The sequence below is a fragment of the Littorina saxatilis genome, linkage group LG7, assembly GCF_037325665.1.
Source record: "Littorina saxatilis isolate snail1 linkage group LG7, US_GU_Lsax_2.0, whole genome shotgun sequence".
NCBI classification, from domain to species: domain Eukaryota; kingdom Metazoa; phylum Mollusca; class Gastropoda; order Littorinimorpha; family Littorinidae; genus Littorina; species Littorina saxatilis.
In genome coordinates this window covers 813,950-834,841 of record NC_090251.1, presented here as the reverse complement: position 1 = coordinate 834,841, position 20,892 = coordinate 813,950, and the positions used below count along the sequence as shown (strand labels likewise).

Genomic DNA, 20,892 nt, shown 5'->3' with positions numbered 1-20,892 from the left:
GTAATCTGGCACTCGGTTACACTACGCTATTAAATTTTGAGTTAAAAGCATGTTTTAAAGGATGATGCGTAATAATATACACTTAGCGACGACGCTAATATACACAAAAAGATGACGATTAATAAATACGTAAACGATGACTCGCACAGACGTCATCAGACTATGACGTGATACACGTATGAACACCACTCCTCCTTCCTAACGCGGGAAATGTCAAGAAATTGGGGGATTATCCAGCTCAACTTGGGATTGTCAATATTTTCAAGATAATGGATGGCCGACACAAACCATCCTGGGCCTTGGCGTACGCTGACGGTTCATGCAGTACAACCCCGTCGTCAGAATGAGGGCGTCAGCTGGGGAAGACCTCATTGTTAGACAGTCCATTGATTACTCTGACCTGGGAATTGTTCGGTGTCCGACCCCCACTCTTAACTCAAGTGGTCCACTGTTCTGGTTTTACTCTGACCTGGGAATTGTTCGGTGTCCGACCCCCACTCTTAACTCAAGTGGTCCACTGTTCTGGTTTTACTCTGACCTGGGAATTGTTCGGTGTCCGACCCCCACTCTTAACTCAAGTGGTCCACTGTTCTGGTTTTACTCTGACCTGGGAATTGTTCGGTGTCCGACCCCCACTCTTAACTCAAGTGGTCCACTGTTCTGGTTTTACTCTGACCTGGGAATTGTTCGGTGTCCGACCCCCACTCTTAACTCAAGTGGTCCACTGTTCCAGAACAGAGATCATTATGCGGGTTGGAGAGACACAAAGAGATAAAGACAGAGAAGGTGACTGAGATTTAGAGATAGACAGACAGAGAAGGTGAGTGAGATTTAGAGATAGACAGACAGAGAAGGTGAGTGAGATTTAGAGACAGACAGAGAAGGTGAGTGAGATTTAGAGATAGACAGACAGAGAAGGTGAGTGAGATTTAGAGATAGACAGACAGAGAAGGTGAGTGAGATTTAGAAATAGACAGAGAGTTTTCCATCTTTATACGATCGCTGTAGCAATTCGCGCAAAGCGAAAAGAAGCAGGTAGAAAAGGGAATGCAGCACAAGTCCTTTAGAAATAAAACAATCAATATTGTGCCGTAGTCATGTTCACGTCGGTCTCTACTCGTGTGTCGTCCCGTGCACAGCCCGGCCCGGACAATACCGGTAAGCCGTTAAACTAACATGGCACCATCACAATACCGGTAAGCCGTTAAACTAACATGGCGCCATCTCTATACCGGTAAGCAGTAAGACTAACATGGCGCCATCTCTATAAGGGTAAGCCGTAAGACTAACATGGCGCCATCTCAATACCGGTAAACCGTACGACTAACATGGCGCCATCACAATACCGGTAAATCTAACATGACATCATCTCAACACCAGTAAGACTAACATGACGCCATCTCAATACCGGTAATCCGTAAGACTAACATGGCGCCATCACAATACCGGTAAGACTAACATGGAACGCCGAAGAAGAAGAAGAAGAAGGTAAGACTAACATGGCGCCATCACAATACCGGCAAGACTAACATGACATCACAATACCGGTAAGACTAAAATGGCGCCATCTCTATACCGATAAGACTAACATGGCGCCATCTCTACACTGGTAAGACTAACATGGCGCCATCACAATACCGGTAAGCCGTAAGACTAATATGGCACCATCTCAATACCGGTAAGCAGTAAGACTAACATGGCGCCATCACAATACCGGTAAGACTAACATGGCGCCATCACAATACCGGCAAGACTAACATGACATCACAATACCGGTAAGACTAACATGGAGCCATCACAATACCGGTAAGACTAACATGGCGCCATCTCTATACCGGTAAGACTAACATGGCGCCATCACAATACCAGAAAGACTAACATGGCGCCATCTCTATACCGGTAAGACTAATATGGCGCCATCACACTACCGGTAAGACTAATATGGCGCCATCACACTACCGGTAAGACTAACATGGCGCCATCTCAATACCGGTAAGACTAATATGGCGCCATCTCAACACCGGTAAGCCGTAAGACTAATATATGGCGCCATCACAAAACCGGTAAGCCGTAAGACTAACATGGCGCGATCTCAATACCGGTAAGCCGTAAGACTAACATGGCGCCATCTCAATACCGGTAAGCCGTAAGACTAACATGACGCCATCTCAATACCGGTAAGCCGTAAGACTAACATGGCGCCATCACAATACCGGTAAGCCGTAATACTAACATGACGCCATCTCAATACCGGTAAGCCGTAAGACTAACATGGCGCCATCACAATACCGGTAAGACTAATATGGCGCCATCTCAATACCGGTAAGACTAACATGGCGCTATATCAATACCGGTAAGACTAATATGGCGCCATCACTATAACGGTAAGACTAACATGGCGCCACCTCTATACCGGTAAGCCGTAAGACTAACATGGCGCCATCACAATACCGGTAAGACTAATATGGAGCCATCTCAATACCGGTAAGACTAACATGGCGCCATCTCAATACCGGTAAGACTAATATGACGCCATCACTATACCGGTAAGACTAACATGGCGCCATCTCTATACCGGTAAGCCGTAAGACTAACATGGCGCCATCATAATACCGGCGCAGGACTCTCCCTCCCCTCCCCCAACCCCTAGCAACGCAACAACACACCACAAAATACACAAAGCCAGAAGCAGCAGAAATGATTCTATTAAGATCTCAAATCGATCATTTTCCCTTTGCCGTACAAGCTCGGCGTCTTTTGATCGTCACAATATTGCAATTACGTGGCTTTGTTGAAGGTGTGTCGTAAAGGTTGCAGCGATTGGTCCCAGAAATCTGACAACGGTTCCTTGTTTCTCCTCCACACTCTTTCTGCGCGGGTTGACAGGTCGCTGACAGTCATCTCGTGCTTTATTAGGTCACCCAATTATACCCCCCCCCTCTCTCTCTCTCTCTCTCTCTCTCTCTAGTTATCTGTCTGTCTGTGTCTGAGAGAGAGAGAGAGGCTGACCTGCACATGACCCTTTGATGTCTGTCTATCTGTTTGTGTGTGTGTGTGTGTGTGTGTGTGTGTGTGTGTGTGTGTGTGTGTGTGTGTGTGTGTGTGATATCCACATCTTACTGTGTAAATCCAATTCACAAGAAAAAATCAACTGTGCACATGTAACACTATGCACCGGTAACACTATGCACCGGTAACACTATGCACCGGTAACACTATGCACAGGTAACACTATGCACAGGTAACACTATGCACAGGTAACACTATGCACAGGTAACACTATGCACAGGTAACACTATGCACAGGTAACACTATGCACAGGTAACACTATGCACAGGTAACACTTTGCACAGGTAACACTATGCACCGGTAACACTATGCACAGGTAACACTATGCACAGGTAACACTTTGCACAGGTAACACTATGCACAGGTAACACTATGCACAGGTAACAGCTAGGATGTTGAGTTTTGGTGTGTGTCTAAGCAGAATGTTTTTTATGGCTTACTGAAACACACACACACACACACACACACACAGACACACGCACACAAACACACACACACACACACACGCACACACACACACGCACGCACACACACACACACACACGCACGCACACACACACACACACACGTACACACACACACACACACACACACACACACACACACACAGAGTTAAACTACTCAAAACGGAGTGTTGAACATAACACTGTCTAAATCAATGGCCTCACTGTGGAAACAGTTCTCTGTCAAGTCAATGCATTGAGAGGCTAGGACAGCCCAACACCACACAGAGCCATGTAGCTGATGTATAGAAGGGGGGGAGGGGGGGTCACACCACGAGTTGTTTTCACGCCAAGAGTAGCGGTGCAAATATTGCCTTAGCAATGATTCTGCAATTAGCCAACAGTCCCCCCTCCCCACCCTCCGCCCCTAACCTCCATCAATCCTGACTGCGAGCTGTCATGTGGCGTGCAGCCCAAACTGTAAAATCAATTCCACATTCCGGAAGAAGTGTTTGGGCCCACCGTGATCCAGAGGGGCGCAGTAATACTACAGGCTCTAACATCGGCCCAGGAACAAGCGTGCCACGATCCACGGCTGGAAAATGTAGATGGGTGCTGGGTTGAAAGGACGCTAACTACTATTGACTGGCGGCGCTTGGCTTGTAAGGAAGGTTTTTCCGACCTCTTGGACAGGAGAGGGATGAGAGGGGAGGTCAGTGGTCCCTGTAATGGAGACCCTGCTGACAGCTGTACAGTGGGGTGGTTTGTTAATGGTCTTCCTACGTTTCTCTCAAAGCTTGATGTCACGGTCATCGTCATGTTTCTACCTCTGAGAGGGCACGGGGACATCAAGCTGTGAGAGGGCACGGGGACATCAAGCTGTGAGAGGGCACGGGGACATCAAGCTGTGAGAGGGCACGGGGAGATCAAGCTGTGAGAGGGCACGGGGACATCAAGCTGTGAGAGGGCACGGGGAGATCAACCTTTGAGAGGGCACGGGGAGATCAACCTTTGAGAGGGCACGGGGAGATCAACCTCTGAGAGGGCACGGGGACATCAACCTCTGAGAGGGCACGGGGAGATCAAGCTGTGAGAGGGCACGGGGACATCAAGCTGTGAGAGGGCACGGGGAGATCAAGCTGTGAGAGGGCACGGGGACATCAAGCTCTGAGAGGGCACGTGGAGATCAAGCTGTGAGAGGACACGGGGAGATCAACCTCTGAGAGGGCACGGGGAGATCAAGCTCTGAGAGGGCACGGGGACATCAACCTCTGAGAGGGCACGGGGAGATCAACCTCTGAGAGGACACGGGCAGATCAAGCTGTGAGAGGGCACGGGGAGATCAAGCTCTGAGAGGGCACGGGGACATAAACCTCTGAGAGGGCACGGGCAGATCAAGCTGTGAGAGGGCACGGGGACATCAACCTCTGAGAGGGCACGGGGACATCAAGCTGTGAGAGGGCACGGGGACATCAAGCTGTGAGAGGGCACGGGGACATCAAGCTCTGAGAGGGCACGGGGAGATCAAGCTGTGAGAGGGCACGGGGAGATCAAGCTGTGAGAGGACACGGGGAGATCAACCTCTGAGAGGGCACGGACATCAAGCTGTGAGAGGGCACGGGGACATCAAGCTCTGAGAGGGCACGGGGAGATCAAGCTGTGAGAGGGCACGGGGAGATCAAGCTGTGAGAGGGCACGGGGACATCAAGCTGTGAGAGGGCACGGGGAGATCAAGCTCTGAGAGGCCACGGGGACATCAAGTTCTGAGAGGGCACGGGGAGATCAACCTCTGAGAGGGCACGGGGACATCAAGATCTGAGAGGGCACGGGGACATCAAGCTGTGAGAGGGCACGGGGAGATCAAGCTCTGAGAGGGCACGGGGACATCAACCTCTGAGAGAGCACGGGGAGATCAACCTTTGAGAGGGCACGGGGACATCAACCTTTGAGAGGGCACGGGGAGATCAAGCTCTGAGAGGGCACGGGGACATCAAGCTGTGAGAGGGCACGGGGACATCAACCTCTGAGAGGGCACGGGGACATCAAGCTGTGAGAGGGCACGGGGACATCAAGCTGTGAGAGGGCACGGGGAGATCAACCTCTGAGAGGGCACGGGGAGATCAACCTCTGAGAGGGCACGGGGAGATCAACCTCTGAGAGGGCACGGGGACATCAAGCTCTGAGAGGGCACGGGGACATCAAGCTGTGAGAGGGCACGGGGACATCAAGCTGTGAGAGGGCACGTGGAGATCAAGCTCTGAGAGGGCACGGGGAGATCAAGCTGTGAGAGGGCACGTAGACATCAAGCTCTGAGAGGGCACGGGGAGATCAACCTCTGAGAGGGCACGGGGAGATCAAGCTCTGAGAGGGAACGTGAAGATCAAGCTCTGAGAGGGCACGGGGAGATCAAGCTGTGAGAGGGCACGGGCAGATCAAGCTGTGAGAGGGCACGGGGAGATCAACCTCTGAGAGGGCACGGGGAGATCAACCTCTGAGAGGGCACGGGGAGATCAAGCTCTGAGAGGGCACGTGAAGATCAAGCTCTGAGAGGGCACGGGTAGATCAAGCTGTGAGAGGGCACGGGGACATCAAGCTCTGAGAGGGCACGGGGAGATCAAGCTGTGAGAGGGCACGGGGACATCAACCTTTGAGAGGGCACGGGGACATCAACCTCTGAGAGGGCACGGGGACATCAAGCTCTGAGAGGGCACGGGGACATCAAGCTGTGAGAGGGCACGGGGACATCAAGCTGTGAGAGGGCACGGGGACATCAAGCTCTGAGAGGGCACGGGGAGAGCGGGCAACTGACCTTCACATACAGCCAGACTCAGAGACAGACAGAGACAGAAAAGGGTTAGCACAAAAAAAGGCAGATCTTAGACAACCGACAAAAAGACAGAGACAGAGACAGAAACAGAGACAGACACAGAGCAAAGGGAGAGGAAGAAAGCAGTAACTGAAATCCACAACCAGAGTAATACAGAGAAAGAGATATAACAAGGTTACGACAAAGAGTGGTCGACAGACGAAAGACAGACAGAGAGAGAGATATAACAAGGTTACGACAAAGAGTGGTCGACAGACGAAAGACAGAGAGAGAGATATAACAAGGTTACGACAAAGAGTGGTCGACAGACGAAAGACAGAGAGAGAGATATAACAAGGTTACAACAAAGAGTGGTCGACAGACGAAAGACAGACAGAGAGAGAGATATAACAAGGTTACGACAAAGAGTGGTCGACAGACGAAAGACAGATAGAGAGAGATATAACAAGGTTACAACAAACAGTGGTCGACAGACGGAAGACAGACAGAGAGAGAGATATAACAAGGTTACGACAAAGAGTGGTCGACAGACGAAAAACAGAAAGAGAGATATAAAAAGGTTACGACAAAGAGTGGTCGACAGACGAAAGACAGAGAGAGAGATATAACAAGGTTACAACAAAGAGTGGTCGACAGACGAAAGACAGACAGAGAGAGAGATATAACAAGGTTACGACAAAGAGTGGTCGACAGACGAAAGACAGAGAGAGAGATATAACAAGGTTACGACAAAGAGTGGTCGACAGACGAAAGACAGACAGAGAGAGAGATATAACAAGGTTACGACAAAGAGTGGTCGACAGACGAAAGACAGAGAGAGAGATATAAAAAGGTTACGACAAAGAGTGGTCGACAGACGAAAGACAGAGAGAGAGATATAACAAGGTTACGACAAAGAGTGGTCGACAGACGAAAGACAGAGAGAGAGATATAACAAGGTTACAACAAACAGTGGTCGACAGAGGAAAAACAGAGACAGAGAGAGATATAACAAGGTTACGACAAAGAGTGGTCGACAGACGAAAGACAGAGAGAGAGATATAACAAGGTTACGACAAAGAGTGGTCGACAGACGAAAGACAGACAGAGAGAAAAATATAACAAGGTTACGACAAAGAGTGGTCGACAGACGAAAGACAGAGAGAGAGAGATATATATATAAAAAGGTTACAACAAAGAGTGCTCGACAGACGAAAGACAGAGAGAGATATAACAAGGTTACGACAAAGAGTGGTCGACAGACGAAAGACAAAGAGAGAGAGATATATAACAAGGTTACGACAAAGAGTGGTCGACAGACGAAAGACAGAGAGAGAGATATATATTAAAAGGTTACAACAAAGAGTGGTCGACAGACGAAAGACAGCGAGAGAGATATAACAAGGTTACGAAAAAGAGTGGTCGACAGACGAAAGACAGAGAGAGAGATATAACAAGGTTACGAAAAAAAGTGGTCGACAGACGAAAGACAGAGAGAGAGAGATATATAACAAGGTTACGACAAAGAGTGGTCGCCAGACGAAAGACAGAGAGAGAGAGAGAGATATAACAAGGTTACGATAAAGAGTGGTCGACAGACGAAAGACAGAAAGAGAGAGATATATAACAAGGTTACGACAAAGAGTGGTCGACAGACGAAAGACAGAGAGAGAGATATATAACAAGGTTACGACAAAGAGTGGTCGACAGACGAAAGACAGAGAGAGAGAGATATATAACAAGGTTACAACAAACAGTGGTCGACAGAGGAAAGACAGAGACAGAGAGAGAGATATAACAAGGTTACGACAAAGAGTGGTCGACAGACGAAAGACAGAGAGAGAAAGTACAAAGAGAGACAGACGTAAGACAGGGAGAAAGAGAAAGTACTAAAAGAGACAGACGAAAAACAGAGACAGAGAAAGTACAAAGAGAGACAGAGAAACTACACAGAGAGACAGAGAAATTACAAAGAGAGACAGACGAAAGACAGAGAGACAGACAAAAGACAGAGAGACAAAGTACAAAGAGAGACAGAGAAAAACAAAGGGAGACAGAGAAAGTACAAAGAGAGACAGAGAAAGTACAAAGAGAGACAGAGAAAGTACAAAGAGAGACAGAGAAAGTACAAAGAGAGACAGAGAAAGTACAAAGAGAGACAGAGAAAGTACAAAGAGAGACAGACGAAAGACAGAGACAGAGAAAGTACAAAGAGAGACAGAGAGAGTACAAAGAGAGAAAGAGAACAACAAAGAGAGACAGAGAAAGTACAGAGACAGAGAAAGTACAAGAAAGAGAAAGTACAAAGGGAGACAGAGAAAGTACAAAGAGAGACAGAGAAAGTACAAAGAGAGACAGAGAAAGTACAAAGAGAGACGGAGAAAGTACAAAGAGAGACAGAGAAAGTACAGGTACAGAGAAACTACAAAGAGAGAAAGTCGAAAGATTGTGAGACAGAGAAAGTACAAAGAGAGACAGAGAAAGTACAAAGAGAGACAGAGAAAGTACAAAGAGAGACAGAGAAAGTACAAAGGGAGACAGAGAAAGTACAAAGAGAGACAGAGAAAGTACAAAGAGAGACAGAGAAAGTACAAAGAGAGACAGAGAAAGTACAAAGAGAGACAGAGAAAGTACAAAGGGAGACAGAGAAAGTACAAAGGGAGACAGAGAAAGTACAAAGGGAGACAGAGAAAGTACAAAGAGAGACAGAGAAAGTACAAAGAGAGACAGAGAAAGTACAAAGAGAGACAGAGAAAGTACAAAGAGAGACAGAGAAAGTACAAAGGGAGACAGAGAAAGTACAAAGAGAGACAGAGAAAGTACAAAGAGAGACAGAGAAAGTACAAAGAGAGACAGAGAAAGTACAAAGAGAGACAGAGAGAGTACAAAGGGAGACAGAGAAAGTACAAAGAGAGACAGAGAAAGTACAAAGAGAGACAGAGAAAGTACAAAGAGAGACAGAGAAAGTACAAAGAGAGACAGAGAAAGTACAAAGGGAGACAGAGAAAGTACAAAGAGAGACAGAGAAAGTACAAAGGGAGACAGAGAAAGTACAAAGAGAGACAGAGAAAGTACAAAGAGAGACAGAGAAAGTACAAAGAGAGACAGAGAAAGTACAAAGAGAGACAGAGAAAGTACAAAGAGAGACAGAGAGAGTACAAAGAGAGGCAGACGAAAGACAGTGAGACAGAGAAAGTACAAAGAGAGACAGAGAGAGTACAAAGAGAGAAAGAGAAAAACAAAGGGAGACAGAGAAAGTACAAAGAGAGACAGAGAAAGTACAAAGAGAGACAGAGAAAGTACAAAGAGAGACAGAGAAAGTACAGAGACAGAGAAAGTACAAAGGGAGAGAGACAGAGAAAGTACACAGAGAGACAGAGAAAGTACAAAGAGAGACAGAGAAAGTACAAAGAGAGACAGAGAAAGTACAAAGAGAGACAGAGAGAGACAGAGAAAGTACAAAGAGAGACAGAGAAAGTACAAAGGGAGACAGAGAAAGTACAAAGAGAGACAGAGAAAGTACAAAGGGAGACAGAGAAAGTACAAAGAGAGACAGAGAAAGTACAAAGAGAGACAGAGAAAGTACAAAGAGAGACAGAGAAAATACAAAGGGAGACAGAGAAAGTACAAAGAGAGACAGAGAAAGTACAAAGGGAGACAGAGAGAGACAGAGAGAGACAGAGAGAGACAGAGAAAGTACAAAGGGAGACAGAGAAAGTACAAAGAGAGACAGAGAAAGTACAAAGAGAGACAGAGAAAGTACAAAGAGAGACAGAGAAAATACAAAGGGAGACAGAGAAAGTACAAAGAGAGACAGACGAAAGAACAAAGAGAGACAGAGAAAGTACAAAGGGAGACAGAGAAAGTACAAAGAGAGACAGAGAAAGTACAAAGGGAGACAGAGAAAGTACAAAGGGAGACAGAGAAAGTACAAAGAGAGACAGAGAAAGTACAAAGAGAGACAGAGAAAGTACAAAGGGAGACAGAGAAAGTACAAAGAGAGGCAGACGAAAGACAGTGAGACAGAGAAAGTACAAAGAGAGACAGAGAAAGTACAAAGGGAGACAGAGAAAGTACAAAGAGAGACAGAGAAAGTACAAAGAGAGACAGAGAAAGTACAAAGAGAGACAGAGAAAGTACAAAGAGAGACAGAGAAAGTACAAAGAGAGACAGAGAAAGTACAAAGAGAGACAGAGAAAGTACAAAGAGAGACAGAGAAAAGACAAAGAAAGTACAAAGAGAGACAGAGAAAAGACAAAGAAAGTACAAAGGGTGACAGACGAAAGACAGAGAGAGTACAGAGAGAGAGAGAGAGACGAAATGCAGAGAGAAAGAGAGACAAACGAAAGACAGAGAGTACAGAGACAGAAACAGACAGACGAAAGACAGAGAGACTGAGAGAGTACAATGAGACAGACGAAAGACAGAGAAAGTACAGAGAGAGACAAACGAAAGACATAGAGACAGAGAGAGACAGACGAAAGACAGAGAGACAGAGAGAGTACAGAGAGAGACAAACGAAAGACAGAGAGAGACAGACGAAAGACAGAGAGACAGAGAGAGTACAGAGAGAGACACACGAAAGACAGAGAGACAGCTGAGACGGAAGACGGAGAGGCGGAGAGACCGAGAGAGGCAGAGAAAGACAGAGAGAGACAGAGAGAGGCAGAGAGAGACAGAGAGAGACCGAGAGAGGCAGAGAGAGGCAGAGAAAAACAGAGAGAGGCAGAGAAAGACAGAGCAGGGAGCGGGAGGCAGACGACAGGCAGTTACCTCCACGACCAGGATGCCCATCAGCGTGATGCTGGTCAGGTGCAGCGCATGCGCAATCGCCTCCAAGTCGTGCTCCTCGTGACCCTTCCCGCCATGCCCTTGGTGGCTGCCAACCGGAAGTGTGGCCGTGTGGTTGTCTCCCCTGCGCTCCTGCGACAGCGACTCCTCTCGGTACACCACAATCACCTCCGTCTCCCCCGTCCCCGCCCCCTCTACCTCCCTTAGTCCACTTCGTCGTCGTCGTCGTCGCACTGATATCACACTACGCGCTGTCGTTGTTGACATGACGACGTATCCAGCCTTTGACCGGAGAGGGGCGGGGCCAGAGGAGTTGGTGCGCGTGGCGTTAGGATTGTGGGCGTGGCTTGTGGACCACAGGATGCGAGATTGTGAGATCATGTCGAGAACGAGGTGGTTGTCCATGTCCACGTCAGTAATGTGCAGTGGGTAGTTCTCGTGCAGATGACGCTTCAGGCTGTCCATCATCTCTTCCGAGCTCTCCAGCGTGCCTGCAACCACCGAGGGGTAAGTAGAGTTACCGGTGAGAGTTTAGTAGAGTTACCGGGGAGAGGTCAGTAGAGTTACAGGGGAGCGGTCAGTAGAGTTACCGGGGAGAGGTAAGTAGAGTTACAGGGGAGAGGTCAGTAGTTACCGGGGAGAGGTAAGTAGAGTTACAGGGGAGAGGTCAGTAGAGTTACCGGGGAGAGGTAAGTAGAGTTACAGGGGAGAGTTCAGTAGAGTTACAGGGGAGAGGTCAGTAGAGTTACCGGGGAGAGGTCAGTAGAGTTACAGGGAGAGGTCAGTAGAGTTACAGGGGAGATGTCAGTAGAGTTACAGGGGAGACGTAAGTAGAGTTACAAAGGAGATGTCAGTAGATGTACCGGGAGAAGTCAGTAGAGTTACCGGGGAGAGGTCAGTAGAGTTACAGGGGAGAGGTCAGTAGAGTTACAGGGGAGAGGTCAGTAGAGTTACAGGGGAGAAGTCAGTAGAGTCTCTCATTGTAACTCTCCCCTCTGTCTCTCATTGTAACTCTCCCCTCGGTCTCTCATTGTAACTCTCCCCTCTGTCTCTCGTTGTAACTCTCCCCTCTGTCTCTCTGTCTCTCATTGTAGCTCTCCGCTTTTTCTCTTATTGTAACTCTCAACTCGGTCTCTCATTGTAACTCTCCCCTCTGTCTCTCTGTCTCTCATTGTAACTCTCCACTCTGTCTCTCATTGTAACTCTCCCCTTTGTCTCTCATTGTAACTCTCCCCTCTGTCTCTCGGTCTCTCATTGTAACTCTCCTCTCTGTCTCTCGTTGTAACTCTCCCCTCTATCGCTAGGTCTCTCATTATAACTCTCCCCTTTGTCTCTCGGTCTCTTATTGTAACTCTCCCCTCTATCTCTAGGTCTCTCATTGTAACTCTCCCCTCTGTCTCTAGGTCTCTCATTGTATCTCTCCCCTTTGTCTCTCATTGTAACTCTCCCCTCGGTCTCTCATTGTAACTACTCTCCCCTCTGTCTCTTATTGTAACTCTCCCCTCTATCTATAGATCTCTCATTGTAACTCTCCCCTCTGTCTCTCATTGTAACTCTCCCCTCTGTCTCTCATTGTAACTCTCCCCTCTGTCTCTCTGTCTCTCATTGTAACTCTCCCCTTTGTCTCTCGTTGTAACTCTCCCCTCTGTCTCTCTGTCTCTCATTGTAACTCTCCCCTCTGTCTCTCTGTCTCTCATTGTAACTCTCCGCTCTGTCTCTCGGTCTCTCATTGTAACTCTCCCCTCTGTCTCTCTGTCTCTCATTGTAACTCTCCTCTCTGTCTCTCATTGTAACTCTTCCCTCTGTCTCTCATTGTAACTCTCCCCTCTGTTTCTCTGTCTCTCATTGTAACTCTTCCCTCTGTCTCTCATTGTAACTCTCCCCTCTGTTTCTCTGTCTCTCATTGTAACTCTCCCCTCTGTCTCCCTGTCTCTCGTTGTAACTCTCCCCTCTGTCTCTCTGTCTCTCATTGTAACCCTCCCCTCTGTCTCTCTGTCTCTCATTGTAACTCTCCCCTCTGTCTCTCTGTCTCTCATTGTAACCCTCCCCTCTGTCTCTCTGTCTCTCATTGTAACCCTCCGCTCTGTCTCTCTGTCTCTCATTGTAACTCTCCCCTCTGTCTCCCTGTCTCTCGTTGTAACTCTCACCTCTGTCTCTCTATCTCTCATTGTAACCCTCCCCTCTGTCTCTCTGTCTCTCATTGTAACTCTCCCCTCTGTCTCTCATTGTAACTCTTCCCTCTGTCTCTTATTGTAACTCTCCTCTCTGTCTCTCTGTCTCTCATTGTAACTCTCCCCTCTGTCTATAGGTCTCTCATTGTAACTCTCCCCTCTGTTTCTCTGTCTCTCATTGTAACTCTCCCCTTTGTCTCTCTGTCTCTCATTGTAACTCTCCCCTCCGTCTTTCTGTCTCTCATTGTAACTCTCCCCTCTGTCTTTCTGTCTCTCATTGTAATTCTCCCCTCTGTCTCTCTGTCTCTCATTGTAACTCTCCCCTCGGTCTCTCGTTATAACTCTCCCCTCTGTCTCTCTGTCTCTCATTGTAACTCTCCCCTCTGTATCTCTGTCTTTCATTGTAACTCTCCCCTCTGTCTCTCATTGTAACTCTTCCCTCTGTCTCTTATTGTAACTCTCCCCTCTGTCTCTCTGTCTCTCATTGTAACTCTCCCCTCTGTCTCTCTGTCTCTCATTGTAACCCTCCCCTCAGTTTCTCTGTCTCTCATTGTAACTCTCCCCTTTGTTTCTCTGTCTCTCATTGTAACTCTCCCCTCTGTCTCTCTGTCTCTCATTGTAACTCTCCCCTCTGTCTCTCTGTCTCTCATTGTAACTCTCCCCTCTGTCTCTCTGTCTCTCATTGTAACACTCCCCTCTGTTTCTCTGTCTCTCATTGTAACTCTCCCCTCTGTCTCTCTGTCTCTCATTGTAACTCTCCCCTCTGTCTCTCGTTGTAACTCTCCCCTCTGTCTCTCTGTCTCTCATTGTAACCCTCCCCTCTGTCTCTCTGTCTCTCATTGTAACTCTCCCTTCTGTCTCTCTGTTTCTCATAGTAACTCTCCCCTCTGTCTCTCATTGCAACTCTTCCCTCTGTCTCTTATTGTAACTCTCCCCTCTGTCTCTCTGTCTCTCATTGTAACTCTCCCCTCTGTCTCCCTGTCTCTCGTTGTAACTCTCCCCTCTGTATCTCTGCCTTTCATTGTAACTCTCCCCTCTGTCTCTCATTGTAACTCTTCCCTCTGTCTCTTATTGTAACTCTCCCCTCTGTCTCTCTGTCTCTCATTGTAACACTCCCCTCTGTCTCTCTGTCTCTCGTTGTAACTCTCCCCTCTGTCTCTCTGTCTCTCATTGTAACTCTCCCCACTGTCTCTCGGTCTCTCATTGTAACTCTTCCCTCTGTCTCTCATAGTAACTCTCCCCTCTGTCTCTCTGTCTCTCGTTGTAACTCTCCCCTCTGTCTCTCTGTCTCTCGTTGTAACTCTCCCCTCTGTCTCTCTGTCTCTCGTTGTAACTCTCCCCTCTGTCTCTCTGTCTCTCATTGTAACTCTCCCCTCTGTCTCTCGGTCTCTCATTGTAACTCTTCCCTCTGTCTCTCATAGTAACTCTCCCCTCTGTCTCTCATTGTAACTCTCCCCTCTGTCTCTCTGTCTCTCATTGTAACTCTCCCCTCTGTTTCTCATTGTAACTCTCCCCTCTGTCTCTCTGTCTCTCATTGTAACTCTCCCCTCTGTTTCTCATTGTAACTCTCCCCTCTGTCTCTCTGTCTCTCATTGTAACTCTCCCTTCTGTCTCTCTGTCTCTCATTGTAACTCTCCCCTCTGTTTCTCATTGTAACTCTCCCCTCTGTCTCTCTGTCTCTCATTGTAACTCTCCCCTCTGTTTCTCATTGTAACTCTCCCCTCTGTCTCTCTGTCTCTCATTGTAACTCTCCCCTCTGTCTCTCTGTCTCTCATTGTAACTCTCCCCTCTGTCTCTCATTGTAACTCTTCCCTCTGTCTCTCTGTCTCTCATTGTAACTCTCCCCTCTGTCTCTCATTGTAACTCTCCCCTCTGTCTCTCTGTCTCTCATTGTAACTCTCCCCTCTGTCTCTCATTGTAACTCTTCCCTCTGTCTCTTATTGTAACTCTCCCCTCTGTCTCTCGGTCTCTCATTGTAACTCTTCCCTCTGTCTCTCATTGTAACTCTCCCCTCTGTCTCTCTGTCTCTCATTGTAACTCTCCCCTCTGTCTCTCTGTCTCTCATTGTAACTCTCCCCTCTGTCTCTCTGTCTCTCATTGTAACTCTCCCATCTGTCTCTCTGTCTCTCGTTGTAACTATCCCTTCTGTCTCTCTGTCTCTCATTGTAACTCTCCCCTCTGTCTCTCATTGTAACTCTCCCCTCTGTCTCTCTGTCTCTCGTTGTAACTCTCCCCTCTGTCTCTCACTGTAACTCTCCCCTCTGTCTCTCTGTCTCTCATTGTAACTCTCCCCTCGGTCTCTCGTTATAACTCTCCCCTCTGTCTCTCTGTCTCTCATTGTAACTCTCCCCTCTGTCTCCCTGTCTCTCATTGTAACTCTCCCCTCTGTCTCTCATTGTAACTCTTCCCTCTGTCTCTTATTGTAACTCTCCCCTCTGTCTCTCTGTCTCTCGTTGTAACTCTCCCCTCTGTCTCTTATTGTAACTCTCCCCTCTGTCTCTTATTGTAACTCTCCCCTCTGTCTCTCTGTCTCTCGTTGTAACTCTCCCCTCTGTCTCTTATTGTAACTCTCCCCTCTGTCTCTTATTGTAACTCTCCCCTCTGTCTCTCTGTCTCTCGTTGTAACTCTCCCCTCTGTCTCTCTGTCTCTGGTTGTAACTCTCCCCTCTATCTCTAGGTCTCTCATTGTAACTCTCCCCTCTGTTTCTCTGTCTCTCATTGTAACTCTCCCCTCTGTCTCTCTGTCTCTCATTGTAACTCTCCCCTCTGTCTCTCTGTCTCTCATTGTAACTCTCCCCTCTGTTTCTCTGTCTCTCATTGTAACTCTCCCCTCTGTCTCTCTGTCTCTCATTGTAACACTCCCCTCTGTTTCTCTGTCTCTCATTGTAACTCTCCCCTCTGTCTCTCTGTCTCTCATTGTAACTCTCCCCTCTGTCGCTCATTGTAACTCTCCCCTCTGTCTCTCTGTCTCCCATTGTAACTCTCCCCTCTGTCTCTCTGTCTCTCATTGTAACTCTCCCTTCTGTCTCTCTGTTTCTCATAGTAACTCTCCCCTCTGTCTCTCATTGTAACTCTTCCCTCTGTCTCTTATTGTAACTCTCCCCTCTGTCTCTCTGTCTCTCATTGTAACTCTCCCCTCTGTTTCTCTGTCTCTCATTGTAACTCTCCCCTCTGTTTCTCTGTCTCTCATTGTAACTCTCCCCTCTGTCTCTCGGTCTCTCATTTTAACTCTCCCCTCTGTTTCTCTGTCTCTCATTGTAACACTCCCCTCTGTCTCTCTGTCTCTCATTGTAACTCTCCCCTCTGTCTCTCTGTCTCTCATTGTAACTCTCCCCTATGTCTCTCAATGTAACTCTCCCCTCTGTCTCTCTGTCTCTCATTGTAACTCTCCCCTCTGTCTCTCATTGTAACTCTCCCCTCTGTCTCTCATTGTAATTCTCCCCTCTGTCTCTCGTTGTAACTCTTCCCTCTGTCTCTCATTGTAACTCTCCCCTCTGTCTCTCTGTCTCTCATTGTAACTCTCCGCTCTGTCTCTCGGTCTCTCATTGTAACTCTCCCCTCTGTCTCTCTGTCTCTCATTGTAACTCTCCCCTCCGTCTCTCTGTCTCTCATTGTAACTCTCCGCTCTGTCTCTCGGTCTCTCATTGTAACTCTCCCCTCGGTCTCTCATTGTAACTCTCCCCTCTGTCTCTCTGTCTCTCATTGTAACTCTCCCCTATGTCTCTCATTGTAACTCTCCCCTCTGTCTCTCATTGTAACTCTCCCCTTTGTTTCTCTGTCTCTCGTTATAACTCTCCCCTCTGTCTCTCATTGTAACTCTCCCCTCTGTCTCTCATTGTAATTCTCCCCTCTGTCTCTCATTGTAACTCTTCCCTCTGTCTCTCATTGTAACTCTCCCCTCTGTCTCTCTGTCTCTCATTGTAACTCTCCGCTCTGTCTCTCGGTCTCTCATTGTAACTCTCCCCTCTGTCTCTCTGTCTCTCATTGTAACTCTCCCCTCCGTCTCTCGGTCTCTCATTGTAACTCTCCCCTCTGTCTCTCTGTCTCTCATTGTAACTCTCCCCTCGGTCTCTCATTGTAACTCTCCCCTCTGTCTCTCTGTCTCTCATTGTAACTCTCCCCTCTGTCTCTCTGTCTCTCATTGTAACTCTCCCCTCTGTCTCTCTCTCTCTCATTGTAACTCTCCCCTCTGTCTCTCATTGTAACTCTTCCCTCTGTCTCTTATTGTAACTCTCCCCTCTGTTTCTCTGTCTCTCATTGTAACTCTCCCCTCTTTCTCTCATTGTAACTCTCCCCTCTGTCTTTCTGTCTCTCATTGTAATTCTCCCCTCTGTCTCTCTGTCTCTCATTGTAACTCTCCCCTCTGTCTCTCTGTCTCTCATTGTAACTCTCCCCTCTGTCTCTCTGTCTCTCATTGTAATTCTCCCCTCTGTCTCTCTGTCTCTCATTGTAACTCTCCCCTCTGTTTCTCTGTCTCTCATTGTAACTCTCCCCTCTGTCTCTCATTGTAACTCTCCCCTCTGTCTCTCTGTCTCTCGTTGTAACTCTCCCCTCTGTCTCTCATTGTAACTCTTCCCTCTGTCTCTCTGTCTCTCATTGTAACTCTCCCCTCGGTCTCTCGTTATAACTCTCCCCTCTGTCTCTCATTGTAACTCTCCCCTCTGTCTCTCTGTCTCTCATTGTAACTCTCCCCTCTGTCTCTCATTGTAACTCTTCCCTCTGTCTCTTATTGTAACTCTCCCCTCTGTCTCTCTGTCTCTCATTGTAACTCTCCCCTCTGTTTCTCTGTCTCTCATTGTAATTCTCCCCTCTGTTTCTCTGTCTCTCATTGTAACTCTCCCCTCTGTCTCTCTGTCTCTCATTGTAACTCTCCCCTCTGTCTCTCTGTCTCTCATTGTAACTCTCCCCTCTGTCTCTCTGTCTCTCATTGTAACTCTCCCCTCTGTCTCTCATTGCAACTCTTCCCTCTGTCTCTTATTGTAACTCTCCCCTCTGTCTCTCTGTCTCTCATTGTAACTCTTCCCTCTGTCTCTCATTGTAACTCTCCCCTCTGTCTCTCTGTCTCTCATTGTAACTTTCCCCTCTGTTTCTCTGTCTCTCATTGTAACTCTCCCCTCTGTCTCTCTGTCTCTCATTGTAACTCTCCCCTCTGTCTCTCATTGTAACTCTCCCCTCTGTCTCTCTGTCTCCCATTGTAACTCTCCCCTCTGTCTCTCTGTCTCTCATTGTAACTCTCCCTTCTGTCTCTCTGTTTCTCATAGTAACTCTCCCCTCTGTCTCTCATTGTAACTCTTCCCTCTGTCTCTTATTGTAACTCTCCCCTCTGTCTCTCTGTCTCTCATTGTAACTCTCCCCTCTGTTTCTCTGTCTCTCATTGTAACTCTCCCCTCTGTCTCTCTGTCTCTCATTGTAACTCTCCCCTCTGTCTCTCGGTCTCTCATTTTAACTCTCCCCTCTGTTTCTCTGTCTCTCATTGTAACACTCCCCTCTGTCTCTCTGTCTCTCATTGTAATTCTCCCCTCTGTTTCTCTGTCTCTCATTGTAACTCTCCCCTCTGTCTCTCTGTCTCTCATTGTAACTCTCCCCTCTGTTTCTCTGTCTCTCATTGTAACTCTCCCCTATGTCTCTCATTGTAACTCTCCCCTCTGTCTCTCGGTCTCTCATTTTAACTCTCCCCTCTGTTTCTCTGTCTCTCATTGTAACTCTCCCCTCTGTCTCTCATTGTAATTCTCCCCTCTGTCTCTCATTGTAATTCTCCCCTCTGTCTCTCGTTGTAACTCTTCCCTCTGTCTCTCATTGTAACTCTCCCCTCTGTCTCTCTGTCTCTCATTGTAACTCTCCGCTCTGTCTCTCGGTCTCTCATTGTAACTCTCCCCTCTGTCTCTCTGTCTCTCATTGTAACTCTCCCCTCCGTCTCTCGGTCTCTCATTTTATTCCCCCCTCTGCTTCTTTACCTCTGTAAACTTGTAGAGCTAGTTATTTTTCGATAATGACCCAGCAACCAAACAAATAACGAGCCAGCAACAGCCTGAATCCTCGATAGTGCAATGGGTTGAGAAGCTGTTCTGTTTTGGTACTACTTTTGCGACTGAAAAGTTCCGAACGCTCTATACGTACGAAGTATACATCTCTGGAGCAAACAATACAAACATACCGCGTTTAAATTAACAACTACAGGCCTGAACACATGAATCTCCATATAAAATCCATGAGTGTTGTTGTTTTCTGAATCTAGATCTGCCGTGCACAACCCGTTCATCACAAGCAAATTCCCAAGGCAAGTAACTCATACTCTAGCCGACAAGAGTAGTTCCCCTTCTTTTAACGCAGTTTCTTCGACAACACTGACTGCAATCCGACGGTCAGTTTTCAACAATATTTCATTTTATAAACAGATCACACGCAACCAAATGCACACACCTCATCAATTTAAACAACATAAAGCGGTTTCATACACTATTTTCCCCAGAAAACTGAACTTCATACAGTAATTAACGTTGGAACACGGGTGCAAAAGTTCGTCTGCTAGTCCCATTTGACGAAAGAACATTATCTTAAAGCGATACTAAAACATAAACAGAACACACAATATCTGCCTTTACCGCCACAGCAGAATAAAAGCACATCTGTGTACTTGATTTTAGTCTAAAACAGGGAAACTGACAAGAAGTGTTAACAGAATGGAATGATTTGCACGGAACTATACAACCGCGCATTAATCGATCGCCTGCGCAGGTTGACTGGTTGAGTGATTCGGATTCGATCAAACTTTCGCACAAAAACTCCTGTTTTCTTTGAATAACTGAAGAAAGGGGGAATAAAGAGGTTACACACCTCGTCTCAGTGATTATTAAAAATAATGGTCTCAGTTCGCGGTCATGAAAAAGCTCGCTGAAGCTCGCATTTTTCATGATCCGCTAACTTCGACCATTATTTTTAATAATCACTGAGACTCGGCATGTAACCTCTACGTAACTCTCCCCTCTGTCTCTCTGTCTCTCATTGTAACTCTCCCCTCGGTCTCTCATTGTAACTCTCCCCTCTGTCTCTCTGTCTCTCATTGTAACTCTCCCCTATGTCTCTCATTGTAACTCTCCCCTCTGTCTCTCTGTCTCTCATTGTAACTCTCCCCTTTGTTTCTCTGTCTCTCATTGTAACTCTCCCCTCTGTCTCTCATTGTAACTCTCCCCTCTGTCTCTCATTGTAATTCTCCCCTCTGTCTCTCATTGTAACTCTTCCCTCTGTCTCTCATTGTAACTCTCCCCTCTGTCTCTCTGTCTCTCATTGTAACTCTCCGCTCTGTCTCTCGGTCTCTCATTGTAACTCTCCCCTCTGTCTCTCTGTCTCTCATTGTAACTCTCCCCTCCGTCTCTCGGTCTCTCATTGTAACTCTCCCCTCTGTCTCTCTGTCTCTCATTGTAACTCTCCCCTCGGTCTCTCATTGTAACTCTCCCCTCTGTCTCTCTGTCTCTCATTGTAACTCTCCCCTCTGTCTCTCTGTCTCTCATTGTAACTCTCCCCTCTGTCTCTCTGTCTCTCATTGTAACTCTCCCCTCTGTCTCTCTGTCTCTCATTGTAACTCTCCCCTCTGTCTTTCTGTCTCTCATTGTAA

The 20,892-nt window shown here is 47.4% G+C and overlaps 2 protein-coding genes across 2 annotated transcripts in view; one reads left to right on the top strand and one right to left on the bottom strand.

The window, feature by feature from the left end:
• The window catches only part of LOC138970423 (uncharacterized), a 152,723-nt gene that overhangs the window by 28,779 nt on the left and 103,052 nt on the right, over positions 1–20,892 (bottom strand). Inside the window, exon 4 of the mRNA XM_070342875.1 lies at positions 11,092–11,600. Coding sequence (XP_070198976.1) covers positions 11,092–11,600 — 509 coding nt within the window. The remainder of the gene's footprint in view (positions 1–11,091; positions 11,601–20,892) is intronic.
• The window catches only part of LOC138971917 (uncharacterized), a 13,753-nt gene continuing 4,817 nt past the window's right edge, over positions 11,957–20,892 (top strand). Inside the window, exons 1-6 of the mRNA XM_070344763.1 lie at positions 11,957–12,003; positions 12,414–12,547; positions 13,816–13,946; positions 14,553–14,711; positions 15,878–16,147; positions 18,702–18,770. Coding sequence (XP_070200864.1) covers positions 11,957–12,003; positions 12,414–12,547; positions 13,816–13,946; positions 14,553–14,711; positions 15,878–16,147; positions 18,702–18,770 — 810 coding nt within the window. The remainder of the gene's footprint in view (positions 12,004–12,413; positions 12,548–13,815; positions 13,947–14,552; positions 14,712–15,877; positions 16,148–18,701; positions 18,771–20,892) is intronic.